Source organism: Calliphora vicina, chromosome 4 (genome assembly GCF_958450345.1).
Source record: "Calliphora vicina chromosome 4, idCalVici1.1, whole genome shotgun sequence".
Taxonomy (NCBI): domain Eukaryota; kingdom Metazoa; phylum Arthropoda; class Insecta; order Diptera; family Calliphoridae; genus Calliphora; species Calliphora vicina.
The window spans coordinates 15054797-15080390 of NC_088783.1; the positions used below are offsets into that span (position 1 = coordinate 15054797).

The 25594-nt window shown below is 29.8% G+C and overlaps 2 protein-coding genes across 16 annotated transcripts in view; both read right to left on the reverse strand.

The window, feature by feature from the left end:
* Window positions 1-25594, reverse strand: part of dlg1 (discs large 1) — an 89974-nt gene that overhangs the window by 36114 nt on the left and 28266 nt on the right. For 7 of the 15 annotated variants that reach the window (XM_065507562.1, XM_065507561.1, XM_065507560.1 and 4 more), the window contains exons 3-5: window positions 23258-23389; window positions 16691-16815; window positions 6273-6437 (exon numbers count right to left, since the gene is read on the reverse strand). In XM_065507562.1, coding sequence (XP_065363634.1) covers window positions 6273-6437; window positions 16691-16815; window positions 23258-23389 — 422 coding nt within the window. Of the gene's footprint in view, window positions 1-1255; window positions 2864-6272; window positions 6438-9256; window positions 9709-16690; window positions 16816-23257; window positions 23390-25594 lie in introns of those variants that run through there. The other 8 variants (XM_065507569.1, XM_065507566.1, XM_065507556.1 and 5 more) reach the window with 7 other exon arrangements.
* On the reverse strand, window positions 17101-18791 carry PCID2 (PCI domain-containing protein 2). Its single transcript, XM_065508876.1, has 3 exons — window positions 18479-18791; window positions 18174-18414; window positions 17101-18010 (listed from the first exon to the last, which is right to left on the reverse strand). Exons 1-3 carry the CDS (start codon window positions 18699-18701, stop codon window positions 17281-17283), a joined length of 1194 nt encoding a protein of 397 aa, XP_065364948.1. The 5' UTR covers window positions 18702-18791; the 3' UTR covers window positions 17101-17280.

Genomic DNA, 25594 nt, shown 5'->3' on the forward strand with positions numbered 1-25594 from the left:
AGGTATCAAGTGGAAATTTTGTTCTTTTTTTACATTAACATTTTGCATAAATTTACGTTTAAAATCATATCAGAATAATATAGTATGTAGATTATGATAAATAGAATAAGCAGTAGAAAAAGACAGAAAAAGTCGAAAAGTTAAGTAGAAAAAATCGAGTTTTCGTAAGTAGCTAAAGTCGACCTTTTTAAAAATCGAAAGTTCGAAAGTGCACCATTTGATTCAACTATAGAACATTATTGTAGATCTAGTCAGAATGTTAATATTTTGTAGCTATGTACTTTTTAGTTGCTATATGCTCTTCCAATAACAATCTTTAGATTGCTAGTTTTAGGGAGAAATTAAAAAAAAACATTTAAAAAATTGCAAATGCATGATGTACTTTTATGAAATATGCAGTATTTGAATGATTTTTTAATATTTTTTTTTTCAAAATTTAAAAAGAATATTGTTTAAATCGGAAGACCCAAGATCAAAAACTTGTGTTTTCTCTATGTTCTTTGGTTGAATTAACGTTTGTTCCAAAATTTGTGTAGGTATAAAAAAATTTATTTTAAACACAAAACTTGTTAAATTCAAACATTCTTTGCACTACAAGAGGATCTGTATCGAAGTAGTAAAAGGTCTACGACAACTTCCATAAGGGTGAATAGGTTTATTCTCAACATGGCTGTTTCGAACATTTTAATTAATATAGGTATTAATATAATTGTACAAAAAAAAATCCCCTTATTGCACATTTTGCGCATAGACATTGGCAACTCTATAACTACGCAAAAATACACAAAGAATGAGAACAAACGCTCCCAAACGTTCAAGAAAAACACAAAATTTTCATTTAATAGATGAATAGAATAAAACATGAACAAATATCTGATCGAAATTTCCACCCGGAATACCCCTTCTTATCCACTTCGAACAATTGGGATTTTGTTGGCTGACTAGCTGGCTGGTGGGTGATGGCTATAATGGCTATATGGTGGTGTTGCTAAAATGTGTTTCTTTCTTTATAAATAAATGATGTTATCATCAACAGCAGCCGATAAATTGGTCACATAAAAATAGCCTGAAAAAGCCACTATCGCATTGATGACCAAACAAATTACTTGTTTGAAAGTGAATGATGTTGACGTTAGCTCATCAGGAGTCAAGCAACAAATGTTTCATTTAACCTATTTTTAATTATTAGTATTTTAAAGTATTTAATTTTGTTTTAATTGCATTAAAAACCACACAAATGTTAAATAATAATTACCGTATCTAAGTTAAACAAGGAGGAGACTTTTTTGATAAAGCCTCCACCGCCGCCGCCCTCTTTGCCCTTCTTTTTACGTGTGGTCATCTCTGGTTATTTTATATTTTTTTTAGTTTTGTTTGGTTTTTTAACTAACTTCTGTATATTATTTTTGTAATATTTATTAAAGTATTTATCACTTTCAATAGATGTTTACTTTGCAGCGACAGATGATCTGTTTTCTTTTACGTTCAATAACAATGTCCAGCAGCGGCAGCTTTAGTAGCAGTAGTGTAAAATAAATAATAAAAAAACGATACAAATTCTATTTTGTATGCCTTGAACAATTATTGAGCAACATCAGTAGCACAGCACGGAAAATTAAATGGGTGTAATAATAACAAAAATCTTAACGATAATAATTATTTATTAAAGCAGTTTTTTATAATTTTTTTTTACTTATTCTCTACTTTAGTTGTTTTTTTCTTTAATTGTGTTTTATTTTGTATCTTCTTCTTTCTTTAACTTTTTTGTTTTCTCTGTTCCGGTAAACAACAATTGTGAGAGAGCGTAAACGGAGATGTCAAATTCCATAAAATAAACACGACACATTCATTTACACAAACATTATTTAATATACATAAACACAAACACAGTCACTTAACAACAAATACTATGTATATAAACACAAATGTTGCAACGACATGTTGACAGCATTGTTAAGGCAACACTTTTAGTAAGTAATTTTTCACGGCTTTTATTTTTTATTGTACGACGAGTATTAAATATGTATGTTGTTTGTACACTTGTTGCCAATGATCTTAAAAAGGGATTTATTATAAATATTTGTATTTCTTTTTTTGTTATTGTTGCTTTCGTTTGTTGTGTATGAGTATGTTGTTTTATCAATAAATTTATCTTTTTTTCGGTTTTTGTTGTTATAATTACACACACCCATTAAATTTATAACTCATAATAAAAGCGTACTTTTTTATTATTGTACATTAGTTAAAAGTACAAGTTAACTTGGAACTTTCCCTTTACAAATCATCATTACACAAAAACCTAAAGAAAAAACCAACAAAAAATATGTCGGTCGTTAACGTCGCCAAGCAACCTTTTTTTCTTCTTCACAACACAAACACTTTGCTCAGCCTTTTATACGTTTATTCTTTTGAAACTTTATTCATTTTGTTTGTTTTACACACAATTTTGATTAGTTTTATTAAATTTACTAATATTTACGCTATATTTTTGACACTTTTTTTTTAATTTAAATATTCTTACGCGTTGACAATTTACTTTTTACTCTAGCGAAAATTTAATGATGATGACAGCGTTTAGTTAGAGCAATGAATGAAAGACTGTTACTCTAGCAACATGTTGCAGGGGTTAAGCAATAATATAGTCAAAGACAAACATTTCGATACTCGTTTCGCATATGGCAATGCTGTAGAGGAATTTTTTTGTTGCTTCTTTTACTTTTCACGATACGTGTGTTTGTATTTTTTACTTTTTTTATACGGTTTTCTTTGTTTATAACACTTGTTTTGTTTTCATTAGTGTATTGGATTAAGTTTGTTATGGTTTTATTTTACTTTATTTATTTGTATTTAATTTTATTTACTTTTTATTTATATTATGGAGAGCTCTACAAAAAAAACTCCTCTCTCTATTGTGCGATCGTATACCGTATTCTGCTGTCACTTTTGTTTAGCGATGCCAACTTTTTCGTAGTTTGGTTTTAGACGGTGACAATTGACTCTTACAGTTTTATCGATTTTTTTTTTACTAAACTGGAAAACGCAAATACTATAATTATCGCTACGACTTTAGAAGAGAATTTAAAGGAAACATCCCGTAATGCAAACAAAAATTTTTTAATTACAAAAAATTAAAATATTTACTAAACTGGAAAACGCAAATACTATAATTATCGCTACGACTTTAGAAGAGAATTTAATTCCCGTAATGCAAACAAAACTGTTTTAAAAGTTGTTAAATTTTCAGTTTTTGTATAATTTTGTCACTGTCGAAAACATTAGAATGCGGGTGTTAATGTAAATCTAGCCTTTTCTGTGTGCGTTGCCTAATCACAATGATGCTATTTACTTAAAACTTTAATTAAGAATCCATTTTTATCCAAAAAAATTAGATTTTTAATTTTCTCTAATAAGCAATCGAAATTTATTTTAATTATGAGAATTTGCTCCCGGGCTTCAAAATAATTAATTCAATTTGAGCTTAATTCATTAAAATCTTTATTCGGAATTAAAAATATCTGCCGTTCATTCCATAAATCCATTCCCAAAATCTAGTTAATTAGCTTCATTCAAAGGCTTTTATTTAAAATATGGAAATAATTCATAATCAGCCCAATTATGAATAAAAAATTCCGCGGGAGTTTATTCCCCGGGATTTTTTTCCCATTGAATAGAAAAAATGAGAAAAGCGGAAAAACTCCCGGGGAATTTTTATTCACAATTGGGCTGAATTTAATTCATTCAACCTTTGAATGATTAATTTTTTGTTAATTTAAATCAAATATAAATTGAATTAAAATATTTGTTCTTCATTGAATTTGTTTTTAATTATTTACATAATGAATTGAAACAAACAAACGAACAAAATGAATTGAAGAAAAATACAATCAATAAATTTTATCAAGCTATTGTGAATTATTCAAAAAGGAATTAATTCTATGAAGAATGTAGTCAATATGTTTGGAGTACTAGGGAATTAAGAAAACGAACTAATTCGTGCTGAATGCTTTACGGAATTGTTAAGAGAATACATTTAATTTGATTTTGAAAATTGAACTTAGAAATAGGTAATTCTTTTCAACCTTTGGTCTTAACATCTAGAATTTTTAAATAGAGCACTACAAAACATTCCCAGTGATAAAATCTTTCAGATCTTTCTTTCAAAATCTTTCAGATAGTTTAATCTTTTGATAGTGATAAAGATTTGTTGTCATAAACATCAAAAGTCAATTACTCAAAGTAATGTAAAGTGATTTACAAAATAAACCTCTTCATTTTATTTTTCCATAATGTTTTTCAAACATTCAGCGATGTTTTTTATGAAAGGTTTATAAAATTTTGTATGGCAATTTTGTTTAATAAACATTTTATAAATTTAGAAATTCCAAAAAGCAATAAATATTCAATAATGATGCAGAAAAAAAGAATTTAATAAAATGGGGAAAAAATTGTTTATATTACATATTAGCTCAGCCTAAAAACGCATTTTCATCATCTGAATTGAATAATTCATAACCATTCAGACAGTGTATCTATCTGTTCATCATTGGATCCAGATAAATCCAGACACTCTGTCTCTAGGGAATCTGTTAATCGGTTCAACAATTAATTCAAACTGATTTGTAATCTTTCAACTCAGATAGTTTAAAGTTAACGAGGTCTAGTTGTAAGTAGCAATATTTAAATTGTAAATCAGTAATTCGCAGTTTTTAAAATCTTTATTTAAAAAAAATATATAATATGCACACAATAAATAAAATACCAGGCAAAGTAATTAATATACAAACCTTTTAAATTTTCAAAACGCGTTCTGGCATACAAAATCAAACAAAACAAATTAAAAAAGTATCAAAAGATTTTAATTCAACTTTATTAATAAAAGAAAATAAAATAAATTTTTGCCATGCAAAAACGATTAAAAATACAAAATAAAGCAGTAGTTGGATAAAATACAACTTTTAAAGCTAAATAATTAAAGCATATTTAATAAAAATAAAATTAATAAAATGCATAGAAAAAAATATAAAAAATAAAATAATAATAATACAAAGTATTTAAATGCATATTAAAATAATAAAACAGTTTAAAATAGATGTAGCTTAACAAAAGTTTTGAAAAACGTGTGATTTTCAAAATTGAGAAATTCTTGTTTTGCAAATCACACGATTTTATCAGGCCTGGCATGGCACACTTTTTGTTTGGAATGGTTTCAATTCCGTAGTTTTTATTCCAATCGATTTCGCTTTATGTTCTTTAATAATTCTGTACATATTTCTGATTTTAAGTTGACAGCGTTTTTTATATTAAAACAAAAGTGCAGTTTTTGGTACAGAAATTGATTAAAAGTTTTAGAAAAACAAATAATTACAACTAAATTTCAATTCCACTTTGAAAACTAAAAGTGGTTTCATTCCGAGAGAAAATTTCGTTTCTTTTGCTGAAGAAGCGAAATACGGAATTAATTCCACTTTCGATCGGAATATAATTCTGTGTCAGTCCTGTATACATTGGCGCGAAAATGGGTTCGGTTTACATACGATTTTAAAGCTTGAACGTTATTGAAACTCGAATTGTTCAGATGTTTTAACTAAACACTTATCTATCTGCTAAAATATAATGGAGTTCTAAAATATTATCGAATTGTTAAAGTTGAAATTATTGAAAACTTCTCAGCCAGACAAAATTTGTTACATTCATGTAATAAATTTGTAAAAATGAAAATTGTCTTTAATGTCAAAGTAAAAGTTATTAAATGTTCGATTTTAAGAAATGGACAAAAAATCCACGAATATTGTGAAATAAACATTTTCAAATTGTAACCAAACTGTAAATTAGTGACCTGTTGTTTTACAACATCATTTATTTTGTTATTTTCATCTATTGTATATAATTTATTTAATATGCTTCACAAAATTCTAACAACTTAAAAATTCAAAAATAGAAAAAAAATCTTAATATTAGTTACAAAATAAAAATGGCGTAATAGCATTAGGTATTTAAATAAAAACGTAAATTAAAAAAATATAATTAAGTACATAAAAAATGGAAAATAATATAAAAAAATAGCAGCATTATTTTTTGGCATGACTCTTAAATGTTGTTTCTTAAATTTTAGTAAAATGCATAATTAAATTGTTTTGGCATAAAAAAAAACTTACTTTCTATCATCTTGTCAGGTATATATATTCCTTTTAGGAGTCACATTTGCATTTAGCACACAACATAATTTATACAAAAAAAAACTAAAAAAACATATAGACTTCATATGGACTTACAATATTTACATCTGTATTTCCTGACAATGTTTGACGACCATTGTTCTGTTGCTGCTGCTGCTGCTGAACATCTATTGCTGTAGTTGTTGTTGCAGCGGCTTCTGTTTGTTGCTGTTCTTTTTTCACAAGGTTTCCGTCAGCATCAGCTACTTTTATAGGTTGATTCTGTAAATATTTAATGTTAGGAGAATGAATACAAAAAGCAAAATTTATTTCATTTAGCACCTGGCAAAAGTAAAGAAAATATTTATTTTGCAAAAGGCAAAGATAATAAACAAATAATACAAACATTTTTAAATATTTTGTTTAACAGGAAGCTAGTTTACAACTATTAATTTTTAAAATTCAAATGTACAACGTTACGTTTTAAACGTTAAACTATATTGCGTAATATTGAATTATTTTCAGTCCTATTAAAGAAATATAATCTTGTAACAACTAAAACTTTGTTTATCTAAACTATTTGTTTCAAAAATGTATGTTAAATTTTTTTTTTTTTGGTATTTAAAGTTAGTTGAGGAAGTATAACGACTCAAAAAATTCCCTGGTTATTCCACGTCGATTTAATTATGTCCCTAGTCGACCTATATCTTCATATAGGAAGCTGGAACGCTTAAACCGCGTTATTAAAATCAAGAATGATGAAACCCTTATAGAGACCATAAAAACTCATTGACATATTAGTCGTATTCAACAATCTACCTTAATCGGTTATAAATTTCTACTTAAAATTGAACAAGTTCAAAACATAAACCCACCAAATTATAGTTTAAAACATTAATTGATGTCAGTTCAGCGTAACATGATAAGAAAAACTAATGTCCACTTGTGTCAGGATATAAATATTTAGAAAAGTGTGTGTGTAAGAGAAATAATCCAGTCTAAGAGAAGTCAATGGCTGTCAAACACAAACTAAATGACGTAGCTTGTTCAAATTTTGACAGGAGTCCACTGACAGATGCCTGTTGACAGTTAAGAGCAGGGAAATTCAAAAATATTGTACAAATTCATTAAACATTAAATCCGGAAATCCTCACATTAAAGATTTTATAGTTGCTTCCGTTACCTTTTGGCCCGGCTCTGACAAACCTGAGGGAACGCATCCTCGGATTTCCATTACTATTAAGCTTGGATGAGCAATCAAGGATGAATCTTAAAAGAATCTACTCCTTCATCAGGGAATCTGGTTGCTTTAACTCGGAGACAACGGAAGTATTGTAAATACTCTGCTGTTTACCCTTTGGGTATCGCAATTGAATCAGATTTGAATGGACCCAAGTGAGCTGCTTAAAGAGTGGCTGCCCAAGGAACCAAACCTAGCAGGCCGAAGTTCGGGACAGTTGGTTTGATTCCCGTGGTACAAAATTTACATTATTGTTTGAGTACTACTCAAGGGCCTATTTTCCATAGTGGCACGATGCCAAATCGGGCCAGAAATATGAAGGCACTCTGTGCTGGTTTAAGAAATGTAAAAGCTATTTTTGTAGACATTCCATAATATATATTTCTGTGTTTATCGTGTCTGATGTCACAACTGATTGGCTTCTTTTGCCGCAACTGTAAATGCTTTGCCACACAAGAAACTTTTTGGGGAATTTTATTTGTTTTTTTCCGTTCTTGTTCTTGAACATTACCTCGTCCATCAGCCACATAAAAATCTTGACCAGGAAGTTGTGAAAAGTCATAAGTTTCATCATCCAACATACAACAGATGTATTTTTTTTTACAAAATTGTACCTCAATTCGTTCTTCTTAGTTCTTAACCGCATTGCGATCTGAAACTTTCTGAACATTATACGACTTTGACCCATCATTAGCTTGGCTCTGCGCACAAAAGAATCGGAGCATTTAACTTTACAAGCTGCTTTTCTGATAGTAGTGTTCGGTGTTTTTCGAAAGAGCTGTTCGAATAGTTTTGACTTACCAATATCTGTTAGACTTGTTTTTCTTCCTGATCCAGGTTTTCTTTCAATGTTCAAGTCTGGCTTTACTGGCTTTTAAAGCAGTGTGGAGATGAACCTTCAAATCGTTTGCTAATTTCTTGAACAGTTTCAATTATTTTTTCACGTACTTTCTTTCAGTGACCATTTTGACCGAAATAACAGTTGAAAATTAATGATTTAGAAAAGATAATCAGACATGTGATGAAAAACGATTGTTTTCAAACTGAAATCAATTTCAAAAATGAAATGTGATGAATTTCAATTGATTTCATATTAAATTTTTGGTTTATTCCGTATAATTTTGATAGCAAAAAACAACAAAATATGCAACTCTCCATTTGTTTACCTTAATTAATGTGAAAATTTAATTTCGATAAATTCCTTTTGAAGCAAATTGGAATTTGAAACTAATATGACAAAACGATTCAAACAAACACATCACACCTTTTGTCGTTTTGAATTCATTTTTTCATCTAACTCGTTTTTCATCACATTCCTGAATATCTGGTATATTCTAACAAACAAAAAGTTGCTGAGAGAATGAAATGTATTCGCTAGAAAATCACTTATCTCAATCACCAAATGTATAAGATATTAATTAAGCTCCAAACTAATATTCTATTTGGCGCTAGTGCAACACGTCAATCAATCATTAATATTTCAATCAGAACATTTCATTTTCCATTCAATTTTCAAAACCAATTTAAATTTTATCTCTTAATCATTCCATTAAAGAATTCATTACTAATTAATTCCTTAGTTCTACAAATTAATTTCTTTGAGAATTAATTCCTTAATTCAAGCACAGATTAGTACAGATATGCAATAAATGACAGTTGTCAAAAAGTAATATCGACGAACCGTATGGTTATTTTGACGTTCTACAACAATTTTTCAATGGTTGTGGTTTGCAGAGCGAGAGACAATTTATTCAAAGCATTACAACAGCTACAAATTCTTCTATATCAAAGTTCTATATTAGATCGAGATCTTCTTTGAAAAATATGTTTGAAAACGGAAATATGCGATTTCATTACTTACATTTACACAATATGGCGAATTACAACAGGGAGCATGCATTTGACATTGAGTTCTATATTCACGTCTATTCTGATTACTGCTCTTATGACTAACGGTGGGTGAATCGTTAATCCTACAATCTTCCACTGAAGATGCATTGATGGGAGTAATGTCTGGAGGTGGTAATGATGAAATTTTATGCTTTTTAGGACGACGTGGTAAACGAACCGGTGAACGAGCACTTAAACCCGTAATGCGGCGACGCGAATGACGGACTATGGAAATCCAATCAATCATAATTGTTGGTCAATGTTTTATTTTTCTTTTTAATTTTAAATGGAATTCCAATTAATTGCAATTGTTTGTCAAAATTTTTAACGCTTTTTAAAAAACTTATTTGTTTCTTCTCTTTTTTATTTATAATTTTTTTTACTTCATATGTTTTTTTTAATTACTTTTCTTTAAGATTTTAATTAATGTTTTATAATTTTGTTTTTAATAATCGTAAAATGTTGGCATATTTGTACAATATATAATTTAGTCATGTGTTAAAATGGAAAATATACATCATATTTTTCTTGTTAATTAAACATTTCTCATTTGTATTTATTTATTTTTTTTTATTTTTCGTTCAACAAAAATAGTGAATACTGGGCGTTTTTAATGGTGTAAACATTAAGAAAATTTAAAATTTTTAAATTATGTATTCAAAACAAAAAATTAAGCAAACGGCTGCTATCTGAGTAATGAACATTTTCAACTGAAACCCAAAATACTAAAAAAAAACACACACACAACACTCACTAAACAACAAAAACACTACGCGAAAAACAATATTCCAAATATATTTGTGAATATTTCTAAATATTTTGTATTTAATTGTCAGTTGGTCATCATTATCGTAATCATTATGATGATGACGATCATCATTATTGTCTCAAACTCATCTCTATCATCATCATTTTAGCAGTTTCTTTCACAACAATGAGAGTGAATATATAGAAAATTCTTTTTACACTTTTATAAACCGTAAAAAAATTGAAAAACTAAAATAACGTAAAAAAACGAATTTTTCTTTCCATTTAGTTTAAAATAAAAACAAACTGCCGTATTGTTTTGTTCAAAATTAATGCACAACGAACGAATATCAGACACATGCGAAACACAACAAATTTTAAACTAAATGGAAATTGTTCAATTCTATTCCCTCCATCTAAAAAAAAAAAAAAAACACAGAAAATATACTTTGTGTGCTGTTTCTGTTTATGTGAAAAATACAGGAGAAAATAAATGTCTGAATAGACTTAGTACGAGTATGAAAAGACACAGAGACGGACGGATGAAGAGGGTGGGAGGGTATGTCTTAGAATGTCCAAAAATGTTTCCAAAAAAAAAAAATCAGAATAAGAGTATTGCAAAAGTATTTTAATAGTGCTGTAAATTGTCAAATATGTATTTTACAAAAGTAAAAATACAAAAATTTTAATTGTAGCATAAAATTGAAAATAATCCAAATAAAATTACGGAACTGGTGTTAACTCAACATAAAATATTAACCATAGATTATTACAGATATGAATCAAATGACAGTTGTCAAGTTTGTATGTTTTCTTTTGACATATTACTGAAAAAAGCTGATTTATATCTGTATAATTTGTGGTATAAACTACAAATTATACAAAAGATTACTACTGATTTAGAAATACGAAATGAAATTTTATTTTAAAATTTGTATGAAAATCACAGAAATTTTAAAAATAATTTTTAATGAATCACAGATTATTACAGATAGAAAACAAATGACAGATCTCAAAAAAGTAATATCGAACCGTATGGTTATTTTTTCGTTCTACAACCACTTTTCAGTAGTTGTGGTTTGCAGAGCGAGAGAAAACAATATAATATTTAATAGACACGAGTGTGATATATAGTGGCCCCTCTTTCCAAACCACTATAATTTTGACATTTTCATTTGTTTGTTTTCTATTGACATATTACTTGAACCAGCTGATTCATATCTGTGTAATCTGAGAAATGAATATTAGAAATTAAAATTGAAATTTTATTTAGGCCCTAATTTTGTAAATCACGTCACCAAAGTCATATTTATATGGAAAGCAAAAACAAAATTTCAAAAATTTTATAAATTTGTTTTTGTTTTATATACAAAATTTTCAAATTATGAAAGGCAAATAATCAACGCTTGAATTTTGGTGCGTTTGTTCTGTTAAAAATTTGTATATAAAACAAAAACAAATTTTTCAAATTTTTTAAATTTTGTTTTTGCTTTCCATATAAATATCACTTTGTGATGTGATTTACAAAATTAGGGCCTTAGAATTTTATAAATTTCTATATCCCATACATAAATGTTTTTGTTGCAATAGCAAAACACATTTTAAATTTTTACACAAAGTACTCGCATGGGATATAGAAACAGGGCGTAAGCAAAGAATATAAATCATTAAAATATATGATTTATATTCTTTGTCATAAGCACTTCAAAAACAAACTACGTGAAAACATAAATCTAATTCAAAATTATAACGTATCACCAGTAACCTATGGTGAATAAAATACGAACAAGTATAACACTACTGTTAAAATAAGACACATGACAATTACAAAAAAATATGGCAAATTTAACTGTACTTAAAAAAATCTAAGATTGTTCTGATAAGTTAATAATTGGTATTGGAAATGTCAGTAAACGAGCTGAACAGTCACAAATTAATTTTTAAATTTTGTGAAGATAATACTAATAAAACAAAAAGTGAAATTTTTAGGCATTTTAAAGATATGGGTTTCAAAAAATGATTATCTACAGGACAATAAACTTGTTTAAGAATAACAAATCGATCGAAAGAAAATGTGGATCAGGTGCGAAATGTAGTTTGCAAGACTCTAAAGTTCGGTCTAAACTAAAATCTGAAACAGCAGGTTGTAATGCAAATCGTATCGCCAATTGGGTAAGAAATATAATTGTGATCAAAATGCAATTATAAAACATTTAGAATCGATGGGAGTCCAGAAAAAGAAGAAAAAATCTACAGCATTTACCACTGAAAGACAACAAAAATAATATAAATACATAGGGTATACATAGATATCAATGTTTGAACTACCAATGAAAATTAAGAAAGCAAATCGCGACGGAGCCAATTTTTTTTCTAGTTTCCGCTCTATGTGTATTCTCTATGTTCATTTATACAATTTGAAATTGAGAGAATTGCAAATAAAGTTGAGAATTTCAAATTGGAATTGAAAAAATTTCAAAAAAGTTCAAAAACTAAATAACTAAATTCGTTTTAATTTAAAAACATTCGAAAATTTTGTCACTTTAGAAATGCATGGAATTTGAAAAGTGTTGAAAAACACCCAAATCGTCTAGTCCTGACAATTGAATGCTCCAAAATTATTTTTAAAAAAATAATTGTTGATGTTTCTTTTTTGTTTGTTAATGTATGTATGTATATTCATTTGATGCAATGCCAAAAATTGACAAATTTACAGCAGATTGATTGAGAGCCGTAGAATTTTTGCAAATAGCAAAATTATTGAAAAAATTACAAATATTCTTCAAGAGTTAGTTCATCTTTTGCTAATATTTTGAAATAACTAAAGGCCAAAATACAACCTTGTACAAAATAAGTCTTGAAAAACCTATAGCTCAATATATTTATACGTTAGCCATCGTCAAAAATTTGTATTGCACTTCCTTTATTAGTTTGCGTCAGTAGCCCCTATTAAGTAAGGCGCCCTGGCAATTTCACCCACTTTCCATGTACTAATTAAAACACTTTTAGTCTTCATATGTATGCGAAAGTATGTATTAAAGAATGAATGAATGATGACTGAAAAAAACATCGTTCTGTTGTATTTTCATACAAAACACCTAGTACGTATACAAACATACATACAAATATGTATACATATATCTACATAATTGTGATTATGTATGTATGGATGGATGTAGGTATTCCATATGGTCTGCTCTTTTTATAATGATAAAATGGAAAGCTATCTTCCTATAAACCAGAAAAAACCAACACATTTTAGTTAACAGCGGCACGTATGCTTGAGGTATACAATCTTATATACATATATATGAATGAATTGAATGAATATAGTAGCAGCACTTACTTACTGAGCTATCAGTAGTTAGCATCATCACCACCATGAATGAGCAAGTGTATCAAACAAATAGCTGTTTAAAATCATCTAAATAATGATATATGTATGTAATTAATGAAAATATAAAAAGTTTATGTTTATTTTATAGTAAAAATTGTTGATCAATGCAAATAAATCAATAAAAATAATGTGTTTTTAAATGTTTCACAAACTATTTTCTTGAAAATTTATATGAAATTGGTCTTTCATCTTACAAATACATTCCATTCAATCGTTTTCTTTTTTGGGGGTGTAAATAAATTTAGTGTCTGTGTGAAAGATGACAGCTTTGAATAGTATATTTATAAAGAAAATTTAAATTTGCAAAAACAATAAATCGAAACGGAAAGTAAATCTTTAGCTGTCTTTAATTACACATGTGTGGAGTGCATGCAAAAAAGATATTTCAATTATATTCACAAACAAAAATAACTCAACCTTAAAAAATTATAAACATGTGAAAAGAATGAATGCAAATGATTATGCTACATTTGAGTTGGAATAGTAAAAAAAATATTGTTAAAATGTTTTCGAAATATTTTCAAAATTTAGAATGAAAACAATAAATATGTTTACGCACATTTACAGGTGCTACAATAACAAATTTTTATACTATTTATATTTTTCACTAAATAGTAAAACAAGCATAACTCATAATTAGACAGAGCTCCCATAAAACATCAAATAATGCTCCCAGTTTCCATTTAATATTTTCATACAAAATGTTGATATTGAGATCAAATTTAATTCTTTTTTTATGTTAAAATAATTCCTGTAAAAATTCATCTAGGAAAAAATTTAATTAAAAATTTTAAATATTTTTTAATTCCGGGTTTTTCGACTTAAAATCCAAAATTTATGTAATGTTTCTAAATCAAAAAGTTAACTTCGGATCTATCTGTCCTAAAATGTTTCCGATAAGGTGTGTAAAGAAAAGAGAATGTTGTCAAAAACATAGATAAATACACATAGATCGTAAACTCTACTGTCAAAGACCTAACTCAATTATAAAAAACCTAAGTATTTGTAAAAAAAAACTATGGGAAAACAAAAACAACACTCGTATGTGTTATTATTCTGAGTAATTTTTTTGTTTAAGTTGTTTCTAGTTTCAGCTCTATGTGTATTTCTTTCTCTATGGTCAAAAACCTAGAAGTTACGTTAGAAAAAAATCAGTTATTCACCCCTATCGGCAATAACATGTGAAATTTTGTTCCCATGAAATATTCATTTCCCTCGAAGGGAAAATTGCTATCGGGAATATCACGATGAACTTTACATTCACAATAGTTGATTTTGTTCGTAACAGCTGTTTATTGTTTACAAAATTCCATCTAAAAATTTCACAACAAGGGGAATTTTTTCACGTGAACAAAGTTGATGATCGAAAAAAGGAAAAGGGAAAATATTTCATGTGAAATATTGATTCGCGATAGGGGTGATTATGTAAAGGATGGGAAAATTTTAGGTTAAGAAGAAAGCCCAGAATATAGCTGTCACTATTTGACATTTATTTTTAGTATAAACTGGATTTTTTAAACATTGAACATTTCTGAATGGACTTTTTGAAAAATGTTGACTTCAGTGATCGATTTTGATTTTTAATCTTGGAAATTTTATGATCCAAATTTTAAGACTGATAATGTCCCGATAGGAAAATGTTTGCAGTTAAATTTAAATTAAAGACAGAAAAAAACTAGATCCAAACTCAAATAAGAGCTCCATAAAGTGCGAACATAGATACGTCAAACCCTTGCAGATAAAATGCATCAAAACTCCCACAAGAATGCATGGATGTGATTCAGTTTTTTTATTACATTCAATGAATACAATGAAGTAGTAGTATACAAACGTTAACAATTTGTGAGTGTCCTGAAGAGTAGATATAAGAACTATGTACAAGTATTTGGTATTATTGAAAACCTAAAGACTACAGTCTTAACATTTAAATAAAAAAAAATTTAATTTTCCTAACCCAGCAATTAAAAAAATTGCTTAAAACCAATTAAAGTACAGTGATTAGACTAGGATTTTCATTGATGTGCAATACTAATTCAAATGATCGCTTAAAACCAATGAATGTTTAAGTCGATTTAAGATTGCCAGTCCGCCCATCTGCGTTGCTGTCATTGTAAAACTTGTGCCTATTAAAATTGGTTAAAATCGGTCAATTATTCCACCTAGCCCCCATACAAATGTCCTCCCGAAATAGGACTTTTTTATTGTCTCCCCAAATAAAAATATAAAACAAATCAAATTTATCAATTCATAATTGACCATAGCTCCCATATAAGGCCTATTTTCGAAACTAACTTTAACGAGCATAAAACTCTAAAAATTTTGATATCTACTACAAATCAACACAATTAAATCACGCGACCTAATTTCATGACGATCGGTCCATAATTGATGATCATACTCCTATATAAAGCCTACAAAAACAAAGTCGGTAAAAAATGTAAACAAATAATTTGTCAACATAAATATCTCTTGAACTAAAAGAGATAACCCACATTTTTAAATATTTTCTAAAATTTCTTGACATTCGGATTAGAATAGAATTTTTGGAATTTTTTTAAAAAAAATTGGGTGCCGCCCACTATATAAAGCCCACAAAAACAAAGTCGGTAAAAAATTTAAACAAATAATTTGTCAACATAAATATCTCTTGAACTAAAAGAGATAACCCACATTTTCAAATATTTTCTAAAATTTCTTGACATTTGGATTACAACAAAAATTTTGGAATTTTTTTTTAAAAAATTGGGTGCCGCCCGCTAGCCCACTTTCCAACTACAAATTAACTCAAAACCACCTCAGGTCTGATTGTGTAAAATTTCATTATATCTCTAGTCGTTCCAAAATAAAAAGTGTTACTATTGAATAAAATTTGGAAATAGTGGAAAACATTCAGCCCAATTATGAAAAAAAATTCCCCGGGAGTTTTTTCCCTTCTCTCATTTTCCTATTCAAATTCTATGTTAAAAAACGAAAAGGGAAAAAACTCCCGGGGATTTTTTTTCATAATTGGGCTGATTGTCAAAGGGTTCCCAAAGCAGACAAAACTGTATTGAAAGCTTTTTTTAAAGGATCCCTCCATTTCTCCCAAAAGATATTTGTTTCGGTAGGCAATATGTTTGTGTGGTAAAAATCTTAATAATTGACCTGATTTAAAAAGCTTATTAGTTGTATTAGTAAAACAGTATTGACTTACTGCAGTAATAAAAGTCTACATTATTACATTTACATAAAAGTAATCACAATAATAAAAGTTCTACTTACATCAGCAATTTTAACTGTATGACCATCTTGTTCCCATTTACTAGCAATTTGTAATGTTTCAACTGTTTTTTGCTGTATGGTTTTTGAATCATCCAGTAAGGTTAGTTCATAGAATTCTTGAATATCTGGAAAATGTTAAATAAAAACATGAATAAAATAATTAAATGGAATGAATAAGACAAATTTAAGAAAAAGTTGTTTCTTTCGTATTACGAAAGTTATCTTATTACAATGTTTAGAAGATTTATACATAATTCGAACATTTTTAATATCGAATTAGGCATTTCCCCCTGGAAAAATGTCTTGCTTACAACTTTTTGAATTAGATTTCCTATTACAGCTAAATGTATCATACTTACATTAAGATTATTATTACAACTTTATTAAAATCAATAAAAACAAAAATAAAATTTTTAAAAACTTCGAGTGTTAATAAATTGTCACTCTTTTACTTTATTTGATATCAATCAAATACTTTTTGTATTGTAATTATTTATTCTTAATATCTTCTTCATGTTATCTTAAAATAATTTAATATTAAACAAATTTCTGATATTTATTTTTTTTTACAAATTATCATTAAGCATTTCTCATGAGACCGTATTGATAGCAGGGAAAGGATTCTGCTTGGACACCACCAATTTATTATGACTGTGTGATATGTAACCCTTAATTTTGCCCTCATATATTAAATTCGCCACTATACAATGAGTCTCATCGATAGTCATATCAGTCTCGCCCACAAACTGCAGCGCCGAACGAAAAGCATTCAAATCCAATTGATGCGTTTGCTTAATTAAGTAGACTTTTTTAAATAGATTGCGATAGACAATGAACTTGAGTTTTTCCACCAACAAATAAATGCCACATTTAATGAAAAAGATTTCGTGTCGTTGTATAACATCATCGAATTTTCGTACATTGCCCTCTTTGAGAGCCTCAGCCAATTCGTGAAATTGTAAAACATCATAACGTTCCAAAATGTGTTTTTTAGGCAAAAAGCCAAGTAACATTTTAACGGGCACCAAGTAAATCAGTATGAGTCGTTTGTTGCGCGGAAAATTCGTTGGACAATGCTTTAAGGCAAACGAAAGAAACTCATCGGCACTTTTGTAATCTGAATCGAACATTGCCTTGCGGCCCACAAAATACTTGTATGTAATGCGTTCTGGCAGTGGAAACAAGTCTTTAAATGCACTCGAATCGATGGCACGTATTAAGGGTTTGCAAAGATGCAGTTTATTGATGCGAAAATAAACTTTAAAGAGTTGATTGACCAGATTCAGCATGCCCAAACGTTTGGTTTCGTTGTCCGAGGATCTAAAAAAGATATATAATTATTATTAATTAAATTAAGAGTAAGGAAGATCACAAAATACTACAAAGTACCAGTTTGAATAAGTTATTAAGCAAATTTGCTTTAATTTATACAATACATTTGATTTCTTTGCCTTATTTTTCTAATCACAATCCATTCTCTCACCTGTTATCAGCCGCACAAACTCGAAAACAGCTCATTAAACAATCAGCAGCCTTTTCTAAAATCTCTCCTGGTTTTGAACTATTGCCCAGCTCTTCACAATGCTGGGCCAATATTCGTAAATCCAAACAGGTTGTATACATTACGGGTAGACACCAGTTTTCCTCTTTCAGTTGCTGCAACATTTTCACCACCGACTGTATGCAGTGCGATTGATATTTATACGCTTGCATAAAATCTCTGGCTAAAACAAAAGCTCACAATATTGAAACAATTTGCTGCGCAACCAATTCCCAAAACATACTTACGTTCCAACGACAGGTAATACAGAACTTTTATGTGTGCACACACAATCTCATCAATGGGCGATTCCAGTAAACGTCCAACAGCATTTTCCGGATTCTGTACATAGAGATTGCGATTCATAATATGTTTGTCTTTGAGGGAAATATAGCACCCCAAAATATCACCATCGCCATTTGTCCAGGCACGATGTACACTGCTCAAGTAATTGTTTAGTGTGCCGAACATTTTCTTTCTTTTCACTTTAATATTTTACGTACACAAAACTCGTTTGTTCTATATTATTTTACTATTAAATATGTTGTTTTCTTTTAATTATTTTTGTTTTTATGTCGGCAAGAAATTCATTTTTGCACAGAAATTATACGGTCTGCCAAAAAAGTACCGCATACAAACGAGACTCGAATATTCTGGCATGTTATGAAGGTATTGCCAGGCATAATATGTAGTAAATTGTTGCCAACTATGTTTAATTGTAATGTTAAGATGGCAACATTTTAACAGTTTAATGTTTTATTTACAGCGTTGGCAATTGAAATAGCACAACCATTGATCAACAATGAAACTAAAGTATTCTACATATAATGTTTAAAGTAAAATTACATCTGTATGTGTATAATAAACTTAGATATAGAATTAATTAGATTCACAATTATATTTTAAAGTGAAATTAATAAAAAATATTGTTTTGTAAATAAATATGTATTTTTTTTGCAAACAATCATAGCCATGTTTAAACAATTACGGCCCTAACCAGAATTCGTGTCAATGGGGGTTAGAAGTAAAAACTTTTTACTCCCGGTATTTGTGTCACAATTTTAAATCTATGACTATGTTAAGACTATTAAGGCTTCGATATTCTTGCATTGACTTAAGATTTTTGAAAGTTATTAAACCTTTGATTTTTCTTTTAATTTTATAAAGCCTGCGAAATCTAATCTAATCACTTGGCTGACTCCAATATACAATATACTCTTCGGACATCTTCTTCTTAACTTTTCAATCCTCCCCTTCTCTCTTTTCATTTCCATCTGTCACTATTTTTTTTTTGATTTTCTACTTTCAAATAACACAGAGGACCATTGCTTTGACCCAGGTGAGCTGCTCTTCGTTTTCTTCACTTCGTGACTGCCTGGAAACCTTAGCTTACCTTATGAGGCATGGTTTGTTTAAATAATACCCGTCACTCGGGACAAAAGAATTGAAAACTGGTAAGAGAGCTATATTTGGCTGTGCCGAATCTTATATACCCTTCACCAAATTATACTTCAAAATACAAATTTTAAATATTTTTAGGTAAACAAAATTTATTTTTTCCAAAGTGGTTTTTTATTTTTTGGGAAAAAGTTTTTTTCGAATTGTTTTTTTAAAATTTAATTTTTTATACCCTTCAGCTTCGTGAGAAGGGTATATATAAGTTTGTCATTCCGTTTGTAATTTCTACATTTTTCATTTCCGACCCTATAAAGTATATATATTCTGGATCCTTATAGATAGCGGAGTCGATTAAGCCATGTCCGTCTGTCTGTCTGTCTGTCTGTCTGTCTGTCTGTCTGTCTGTCTGTCTGTCTGTCTGTCTGTCTGTCTGTCTGTCTGTCTGTCTGTCTGTCTGTCTGTCTGTCTGTCTGTCTGTCTGTCTGTCTGTCTGTCTGTCTGTCTGTCTGTCTGTCTGTCTGTCTGTCTGTCTGTCTGTCTGTCTGTCTGTCTGTCTGTCTGTCTGTCTGTCTGTCTGTCTGTCTGTCTGTCTGTCTGTCTGTCTGTCTGTCTGTCTGTCTGTCTGTCTGTCTGTCTGTCTGTCTGTCTGTCTGTCTGTCTGTCTGTCTGTCTGTCTGTCTGTCTGTCTGTCTGTCTGTCTGTCTGTCTGTCTGTCTGTCTGTCTGTCTGTCTGTCTGTCTGTCTGTCTGTCTGTCTGTCTGTCTGTCTGTCTGTCTGTCTGTCTGTCTGTCTGTCTGTCTGTCTGTCTGTCTGTCTGTCTGTCTGTCTGTCTGTCTGTCTGTCTGTCTGTCTGTCTGTCTGTCTGTCTGTCTGTCTGTCTGTCTGTCTGTCTGTCTGTCTGTCTGTCTGTCTGTCTGTCTGTCTGTCTGTCTGTCTGTCTGTCTGTCTGTCTGTCTGTCTGTCTGTCTGTCTGTCTGTCTGTCTGTCTGTCTGTCTGTCTGTCTGTCTGTCTGTCTGTCTGTCTGTCTGTCTGTCTGTCTGTCTGTCTGTCTGTCTGTCTGTCTGTCTGTCTGTCTGTCTGTCTGTCTGTCTGTCTGTCTGTCTGTCTGTCTGTCTGTCTGTCTGTCTGTCTGTCTGTCTGTCTGTCTGTCTGTCTGTCTGTCTGTCTGTCTGTCTGTCTGTCTGTCTGTCTGTCTGTCTGTCTGTCTGTCTGTCTGTCTGTCTGTCTGTCTGTCTGTCTGTCTGTCTGTCTGTCTGTCTGTCTGTCTGTCTGTCTGTCTGTCTGTCTGTCTGTCTGTCTGTCTGTCTGTCTGTCTGTCTGTCTGTCTGTCTGTCTGTCTGTCTGTCTGTCTGTCTGTCTGTCTGTCTGTCTGTCTGTCTGTCTGTCTGTCTGTCTGTCTGTCTGTCTGTCTGTCTGTCTGTCTGTCTGTCTGTCTGTCTGTCTGTCTGTCTGTCTGTCTGTCTGTCTGTCTGTCTGTCTGTCTGTCTGTCTGTCTGTCTGTCTGTCTGTCTGTCTGTCTGTCTGTCTGTCTGTCTGTCTGTCTGTCTGTCTGTCTGTCTGTCTGTCTGTCTGTCTGTCTGTCTGTCTGTCTGTCTGTCTGTCTGTCTGTCTGTCTGTCTGTCTGTCTGTCTGTCTGTCTGTCTGTCTGTCTGTCTGTCTGTCTGTCTGTCTGTCTGTCTGTCTGTCCGTCTGTCTGTCTGTTGAAATCAGTTTTCTGAAGACCCCAGATATCTTCGGGATCCACATCTTCAATAATTCTGTCAGACATACTTTCGAGAATTTTGCTATTTAAAATCAGCAAAATCGGTCCACAAATGGCTGAGATATGATGAAAAAACCAAGACAACCTCGATTTTTTACCTATTTTTTTACCTATATCTAGATTACTAAGACATTAATATAGACAATATGGATATCTTCTAATAATAGATATTTCAAAGACATTTGCAACGACGTATATAAGACCATAGTAAGTTGGACCTACAATGGGTCAAAATCGGGAAAAAATTTTTAACCCGAATTTTTTTTAAAAAAAAAAAATTGAAAAAACAAAAAAAAAATTGAAAAATTTAAAAAAAAAAAATTGAAAAATTTAAAAAAAAAAAAAATTTAAAATTTAAAAAAAAAAATTTAAATTTAAAAAAAAAAAATTTTAATAACAATCGAAAAATTTTTTTTTCCAAAAAATTTAAAAAACTGGAAAAAAAAATTAAATTTTGATTAAATAAAAATTTTTAAAATTTTGAAGTATAATTTGGTGAAGGGTATATAAGATTCGGCACAGCCGAATATAGCACTCTTACTTGTTTTTTTTTTAAATTTAAAATTTAATTTTTTTTTTTTTTAAATTTAAAATTTTTTTTTGTGAAAAAAAAAATTCGGATTAAAAAACTTACTATGGTCTTATATACATACGTCGTTGCAAAGATCTTTAAAATATCTATCATTAGATATCCATATTGTCTATATTAATATTGTCTATATTAATCCAGATATAGGTAAAAAATAGGACAAAAATCTAGGTTGTCCTGGTTTTTTTCTCATATCTCAGCCATTTTTGGACCGGTTTTGCTGATTTTAAATAGGAAACTTCTCGAAAGAAAGTCTGGCAGAATTGTTGAAGATTTGGATATTGAAGATATCTGGGGTCTTCAGAAAATTGATTTCAACAGACAGACGTAAATGGCTTAATCGACTCCTCTATCTATAAGGATCCAGAATATATATACTTTATAGGATCTGAAAATTATATTGTGGAAATTACAAACGGAATGACAAACTTATATATACCCTTCTCACGAAGGTGAAGGGTATAATAAGCTTCAAAATAAACTTCCTTTGGTACAAAAATAACACCATTTGCTTTCGTAAAATTAGATAACTTGTTAATATAATGGAAAGTAGCGCCATAGGTCCAGATAATAAGATAACTTGTAAATAGAAGAAAATTGCATATGTATATTTTTTCATATTTTCATAGAGTTTCTGATTCTCGTTTAGTGAAAAAATTATAAAAAAAATTCAAGTGTTTTCATATGAAAAGAACAAGTGGAATAAAACTAATTGAAGAACGGGAATCGCAATTTGTGTAATTGTGAAATGATAATATGAAAACGAAAATGAAAAGTTATTTTTCATTTCACCGTTTCACAGAACCAGAATCGACCCCCAGTGGTACTGAAAGTAGTGGTGACGAATGTATAAAAATATATGAGATATATTTTACCCGATCACGAATAATGTAATTCGGCCCCAGTTTTGTAACCGCATCTTATATATTTTAAATTATTGGCAACATTTACAAGCTCAATATTTACTTGAAATTTTTAGAATAAATCAAAACATTAAACATTGAATAATTAATTAGTTATACAAAAATTATTTTTTTAAGACCCCTTTCACACTAGGCAATTTAGTTGCGCAAGTCTCTTGCCCAACAACAAAACAGCATGTAAAATTTTCTTCTCCTTAACCCGACATTACCTCTGGCATCTACAAACACAAGAGACTTACGCAACTAAATTGCCTAGTGTGAAAGGGGTCTAACCGACAGTATAACTCTAAGTTAGGGCATTACCAGACTTCGTGTTAATGGGGGATAATGTCAAATAATTTACATTAAACTTACCTAATAAAGCTTGGAAAAGACGTGATTTAAATATACGTATGACACGTTCAATGGCAATGCGAAGAGCACGATCCTGAGGCTCTGATAATCTTGAATGATAATCCTCTAAAAGCTCAAGCGCACGATGAGCCTCTGTAAAATAGAAAATAACATTTTAAGATTATTACTTAATACAAATATTTGTTAATAAATTAAACACTAATTAAATAATTAAAATAATAAAACTAATAAGTAATTTACTCTTTTCTTGTGACATTTCATCATACGTTTCAATTTCACTGGCCTGACCAAAAATAGTCGACCAGTAGCCACGTTCTTCGGCATTTGAAGCTATATTTATGGCATTGCGCTGATCTATGGTGTCTATTAATAAATCGAATCTATTTAACTGATTGTGTAAACTTTCCGAAATTGTCTGATCATATTGCGATGGCTGACGCGATGAACTGCGAGCCTCAAATTCTTCTTTCGAATACAAACTATCGGATTTCTCAAAGTAGCCGGATTCTACATCAGGCGTACGAGACTCATGACGTCTAAGCACTTGGTCATACTCAAACAGATCATTGGCTGAGAAGAAAAAGTCCAATGATTGATTGGGACTATCTGTGGGTTTGGATGGAATGGTTTTTGATTTGATATCTTCCTCATTAAAGGTTTCTTCTTCGACTTGGGTTTCAATAACCTTTATATCTGTTTTTGTTGTTGTTATTGTTGTGGATTCATTAACAGTGTCATATAATTGTAATTGACATTCTGTCTCTACGTTTTTTATGCTGCTCGCATTATCGATTTCTTTGGCAATTTGTACGGTTTCTGGCAACTGTTTAACCTTTTCGTATTCGTATTCATGTTTATGTGATTTTTGATTAAGTTCTGTATTAGAGTTGGAAAGATTTGGTGAATCTGCTTCATCATCCGAATCATTGCTACTTATGATGGGCTTGTCGGCTCCCTCTTCGGTGTCATCACTTTCGGAAGAATCTTCAGAGTCAGGCTCTTTACGCTCTTCATTGTCATCGCAATTTGGTAATAATTTATCTGTTTCATTTTCAATCTCCATTGAGATTTATTTCGAATTTTCTTTCCTCGTTTGGTTTGGTTTTTTATTTTATTATATTATTTATGACACAATAGTTCTAATAGTTTTATTAATATTTCTCTATTGTGTTTGCCTTTTTTGATGAACAAAAAAAAAAAATAATAAACTGATGTCTTTAGTTCTTAAGTCGGAATTGAACTAAAAAAAGGCATTGTGTTTCTGGTTAGTGTTTGAACAACATTTGGAAAATGTAAAAAAACACAGAAACATAAAAAAAATCAATAGTATTTTATTTAATACTGTCTTATAATAATGTTCCGACAGCCAGCCAGCAACATTACAAAAAATAGAAGAAATAAATATGTACGAGTACATGAAAACGTTTATGAAATCGTTACAAATATGTAGAGGAAAATAACATAGTTTCAAGTAATAAATACTTGTTATTAAATATCTACTTCCTAGTATGTAATTATATCTAACTAAGCACATATGAACACAATTTAAAGAAGCTTTCAATTCAAATATCCTTGGAATTTGTGCATAAAAATATAAGCATATTTTTCCAACATAATTTTCTACATTTATCTCATTATTTTATTTGGTTTCTTTTTATGCAAAAATCTGGATATTTCATTAGAAATATAAATATTCTAACTATGATTTATTTTCCGAAAGTTAGTTGGGAAATTCAAACAACCCTGAAATTTTTGAAACTAAATATTATGATTTTTACCTTTGACCTTTACAGCAATCATATCATATACACATTTCTATTCTATTTGACAAGGAATTACATTTAAAAAAAAGTTTAATTTATAAACATTTCATTATAAAAACTCGTCACCACCCACTCTGGCCCCCCGGCACATGTTGATGACCCCAATAAAAACTTGAAAATTAAGACAAACAAAAACCCAACAATTCTTTCTGGCAAGAGTTTGAGGAAATGAGCAGAAAATTACAAACTGGAAAGAAAAGCTTTTAAACTTGTCTTGTTTATTTAAGCCTACGCCTTTCTCCACACTCACTCATTACTCTAAAACTTAAATGTTAAATTCAATTTACCCAGCCGTTTATTATAAATACTTGAAAAATGCTTTCAAAACTAAACACATAACAAAAATTTTATATTAAAAATAAAAAAAAAATTCAAGTAAACAAAAAACTAAATAAAAAAAAAATGTACAACTATAGAAAATACCCAAAATCTTTAGACACCACAGAATTTTTGGCATAGATCCAGGTACTGAAAAGAACAACTAAATGATACAAGAAACAAATTTAAAATAAAA